The sequence below is a fragment of the Gadus chalcogrammus genome, chromosome 17 (genome assembly GCF_026213295.1).
Source record: "Gadus chalcogrammus isolate NIFS_2021 chromosome 17, NIFS_Gcha_1.0, whole genome shotgun sequence".
Classification (NCBI taxonomy): Eukaryota; Metazoa; Chordata; class Actinopteri; order Gadiformes; family Gadidae; genus Gadus; species Gadus chalcogrammus.
In genome coordinates, this window is record NC_079428.1 from 11,050,066 (window position 1) to 11,055,065 (window position 5,000).

At 48.0% G+C, this 5,000-nt stretch overlaps 1 protein-coding gene across 5 annotated transcripts in view; it reads right to left on the reverse strand.

Annotated features, from left to right (window-relative positions):
- Positions 1-5,000, reverse strand: part of si:ch211-200p22.4 (phosphatidylinositol-binding clathrin assembly protein) — a 47,854-nt gene that overhangs the window by 8,524 nt on the left and 34,330 nt on the right. For all 5 annotated transcript variants that reach the window (XM_056576265.1, XM_056576263.1, XM_056576261.1 and 2 more), the window contains 2 exons: positions 1,545-1,682; positions 102-132 (listed from right to left, as the gene is read on the reverse strand). In XM_056576265.1, coding sequence (XP_056432240.1) covers positions 102-132; positions 1,545-1,682 — 169 coding nt within the window. The remainder of the gene's footprint in view (positions 1-101; positions 133-1,544; positions 1,683-5,000) is intronic.

Below are 5,000 nucleotides of genomic sequence, written 5' to 3' on the forward strand. Positions count from 1 at the left end.
ACAGAAAGACAGAGGGATCGACAAACAGTCGTAGGGCCACAGACAGACAGACAGACAGACAGACAGACAGACAGACAGACAGACAGAACTGAGATTCTTACTTCTTGATGGGTGTCCCACCAAACTGCAGGTCTAAAGAGGAGAGAGGGATGAAGAGAAAAGTAGTGAACATACTAAATTAAGATGTCATGTCGTGTGATAGGTAACCCACACCCTGTGGTGCAAAGGATCATGGGACATCGCGTCAGTCACGTCGACTCACGAGGTGTCTACAGGTGTGGTACAAAGGTTTCAATTTAGAAAAGCTAGAAGCAAATGGTCGTGTGCCATTCAGCAGTCCAACAATCAACATTCATGTTAGTGTAGGTCGAGGTGTGACTGTGTGTGTTTGGAGGTGTGAGTGTGTGTGTGTTTCGAGGTGTGTGTGTGTGTGTTTCAAGGTGTGAGTGTGTGTGTTTCGAGGTGTGAGTGTGTGTGTTTCCAGGCGTGTGTGTGTTTCGAGGCGTGCAAGCGTGTGTGGAGGTGTGTGTGAGGAGGCGTGTGTGTGTGTCAAGGAGTGCTTATTAATATTAATATTCGAATATATATATATGCGCCACCTACAGGAGCCCAGATAACCATCAATAGCCTTGCAAATGAGCTCGCGATTCACAACTTCACCAGGCATGAAACAGCCTCGGAATCTGAATTGAAAACAACGTTCAAGCAAAGACCTTTACAAAAAGATAATGCCCATAGCAGGTTTGAATATTAAGGGCTGTGTCACGTTAAAATTGTACCGGGGGCGAAAATTATACTGGGTACGTAATCAGTGGTCCGTTGCCAGGCAACGAACAACAGATTACGTAAGGGGTTGTCCGTTGCCAGGCAGGTTTCAATCGCGCTCATGTTGCCGAAGACGAAATAATATAATACAGATAACGGATCGCTAGATAACACTTGTTTTTACTTTATATTTGTATTGTTTAATCGAATTTAGCTAGTAAACTGAGTGTTTAATGTGTATCATAGTCTAGCTAGCTTGTGTTAATTTAATTTCCTTAATTTAATTTAGAGAATAGATTATAGGTAATAGATTGATTATAGGTAATAGATCGATAGATGGGTAGATAGGTGAGCAGGCATTTACTAACTGGTAAATGTTTTTTATTATTATTATTCACGTTATCCCCTTAACATTTAGCTATTACTGTGTAGGGAAATAGATAAATACAATGCAATACAATACAAATATAAAGTTAGGAATGCTAATAAATGCAATTTGTAAAATAAGTGTCATCGGTCTTCTCGCGCTCAATAAACGAGTTTGCGAATGTTCAAGAACCTTCCACGTCATTCGACGTGATCGTCTGTTGCCAGGCAGGTTTGGAATGTATTACTATGGATGACGTAGGCCGGTACAATTTTCGCCCCCGGTACTAATTTAACGCGACAGTTGCCTAATATTCTTTCGAATATCGATTTATTTTTTGATATTCAAATTCTATTGGAACAGCGATGTTGGGAGTCAGCGCCCTGGTCGGTGTGTGCGCGGGGGTACGTACTGCCCACGAGGTTGGCGAGGGAGGAGTCCAGGTCGGAGGCCAGCAGCTTGGCCCCGGGGTGGAAGGCCATGGCGGGGGGAGGGGGGCCGCCGTGGGCGGGCATGGTGGGCTTCAGGAGCTCCCCCAGAGCATCAAACCCTGCACACACACACACACACACACACAAGGTAGAAATGGTAAGATTCACTTTATATTTATAATATAGACGTCAATAAAGGCATTGAGTCAATACATGCGTCAATCAATCAATCAATCAATCAATCAATCAATCAATCAATCAATCCATAGACCAGAGATCCACCTCCGGCTCCTTCAGAGCCGTGGTCCTGTTACCACTCTTTAGATCTAGATGGTAGATGTTAGCGTGCGTGTCGGACAGCAGGGCTAAAGGTCAGACAGTATCCAGCAGTGTGTAATAGGACCCCATTAAATTGATTGTTCCAGCCCTGGGGAGGAAGAGGCAAGGAGTCATTTCCTGTTGAGCGTGCACGTGTGTGTGTGTGTGTGTGTGTGTGTGTGTGTGTGTGTGTGTGTGTGTGTGTGTGTGTGTGTGTGTGTGTGTGTGTGTGTGTGTGTGTGTGTGTGTGTGTGTGTGTGTGTGTGTGTGTAATTGTCTGTGTTAACGACCTCTGATGTCAGCACTCATCCAGCTAATGACAGAATATTACAGCGGCCAAACCAATGTGTGTGTGTGTGTGTGTGTGTGTGTGTGTGTGTGTGTGTGTGTGTGTGTGTGTGTGTGTGTGTGTGTGTGTGTGTGTGTGTGTGTGTGTGTGTGTGTGTGTGTGTGTGTGTGTGTCTGTGTGTGTGTGTGGAGGAAGTGAGAATGGCCGGATAAAAGAATGCAGAGGAGTGAAAGAAGCAGAAAAGAGAAAGGAGAGAGAGTGAGAGAACCATAAAATCCAGCTGAGACACTTAAATCTAAAGTGCCTTAGAAAGCACATTAGTGCATGTGCTGTGCAATGCAAAAAAGCACACACTCACACACACACTGACGGTCGACACACACACTCACACATAGCATCGTGCAGCTGCCTCCAAGAACCAATTACAACACAAAATGGATCATTATGCCACTCTCTCCATCTATATTGTTCTTCTCTCAGTCGGTCCTTGCCTTCATCCTGGACAGTTCCTTTCTACATCTCTGGTTTCTTTCCTCCTCCATGTTCACGCCTTATAACATCTCTGTGATGTCACTAGGTCACTGGGTTGCGTTTGATTGGCTGCTGAGTAACACTAAGAAGTTCTTCACCATTTTATCATTTGAATAATTTATTCGTTTAGCCAACGTTTTTACCCAAAGAGACATCGAGTTCAGTGACGGGTCACTCAGGAGAAGGTCGGGGTCAGGGGGTGGGGGGGGTCATCTCGCTCTAGGATTCAAACACGCTAGAGTGTGGACGTGGGAGGATCTAACCCGGAACCTTTGAGCTGGGGGTCAGACACCCTACCACCGGACTACCCTGACACGTTGTGCTTTAACCTTGTTTCATCGTCGTCCAATAGCCAACCGTCATCTCCGTTCAGAGTCCCTTACGAAGCACATTCATTTATCCCCGTACACACACACACACACACACACACACACACACACACACACACACACACACACACACACACACACACACACACACACACACACACACACACACACACACACACACACACACACACACACACACGGAAACCCAGAGGTGTTCAGGCTGCTGACTTGCAGGCTTGTCCGGATCCGTTTCAGGGGCAGCGATGACGGCTATCGGCCCTCTGTGTGCCGCGTAAACCTGCAGATCCAACACATTGCGTCCCGTTCCCCCCCCCCCACCCCCCACCCCCCGGCCCTGGACAGCCCCCCCTGAGGTACTCGTAGAGGAACAGCCAGGGCTTCCGCAGCGCTGGGGGACACCAGTTTGCCGTTACCCTGCTTTTTATGTCCTCCGCTCCGAGGGGCCGGGACGCTGTGATTGGCCAGGAGGGGGGGAGGCCATTCTGTCTCTCCAGCAATAATAATGGAGTCGCCTAGCCGCTAAAGCCGTAGCTATACCGTCGGATTCCACGTTTCCTCAGTCGCTACACCCTGGGTCTCTACGTCCCCCTCCGTAGCTCAGAGGCAGTCGCCGTCGGTTACAACGTCTCCTCCATAATGTACAAGAGAACGTGGTCAGTGTGCGAGGCGGACGAACTCTCTCCTGTGCCCGCCCTCTGGTTCGGCGGTCGAGGAGGTTCACGTCATTCGTACGACGCCCCGTCATCGCGTTATATAGAGGATCAAAGAGACGCGACCAGAACACACCGGGAAGGACTCCGCACAGGACTGGAGTGAAGCGTCATCACTTCTGAACCCGCTTGAATAAATGATCGCTATCAAAGGGGAAAAAGGGGGGGGGAGGAATGGGCGTGCGAGGCAGGATGGTGTAGACCGAATCACAAGGGAGAGAGCGAGAGAGAGAGAGAGAGAGAGTGAGGGGAAAGGAGGAGCTGAAGAAGAGAGAGAGAGAGAGGGAGAGGGGAGGGAGAGGAAGGGGAGGAAAGCAATGAGGACCAGTGGGAGAAAAGACAGCGAGGACTAATATTTGGTTAGGAAACAGCATGACAGGGTGACAGCCATGCTGACACTGGAGATTCCGAAAACACATTTCCTGCTGGGCGAGAGAGCTAGGGGGACCACAGGGAGATGGAGAGAGACAGAAGGGAGGGAGGGAGAGAGAGGCAGAGAGAGAGAGAGAGAGAGAGAGAGAGAGAGAGAGAGAGAGGCAGAGAGAGAGAGAGAGAGAGAGGCAGAGAGAGAGGCAGAGAGAGAGAGAGAGAGAGAGAGAGAGAGAGAGAGAGAGAGAGAGAGAGAGAGAGAGAGAGAGAGAGAGAGAGAGAGAGAGAGAGAGAGAGGCAGAGGCAGAGAGAGTGAGAATGCGAGTGAGAAGGAAATAGAGGCAGAAACATAGACGGAGAGAGAGTGTGAGGGAGAGAGGGAACAACAAGGAGAGGGCTATATAAGCATGACTGATAGAGAGAAAAGAGAGAAGATAGAGAGGGAGAGGAGAACGGGAGAAGTGGATGTGTGAAGGAGAAACGGAAGGAAGGCGTGAACTGAGGAGCGAGTTAAAGGAGTGAGGAGTGGTCACATGTCCAGAAGGAGGGTTCTACTGAGAATAGGGGCCGTTACATTCCATCCATCCAGCAGCGCACACACACACACACACACACACGCACATACACACGCACACGCACATGCACACACACACTGTGGTTAAATGTATATGTTTTAGTATTGACTCGTTTAGCAAACACTTTTATCCAACATCTATATATATTCACTTGTAAGTGACTTACAGTGAAGACGTACAGTGAAAGTCACACAGATGAGTGACTTTGTTTGTATTTAAGTTATGTATTAAAGATATATTCAAAAGCATTTCCCTTAAAATATGTTCATGAAAGAAAAATGCATCACCATGTAAT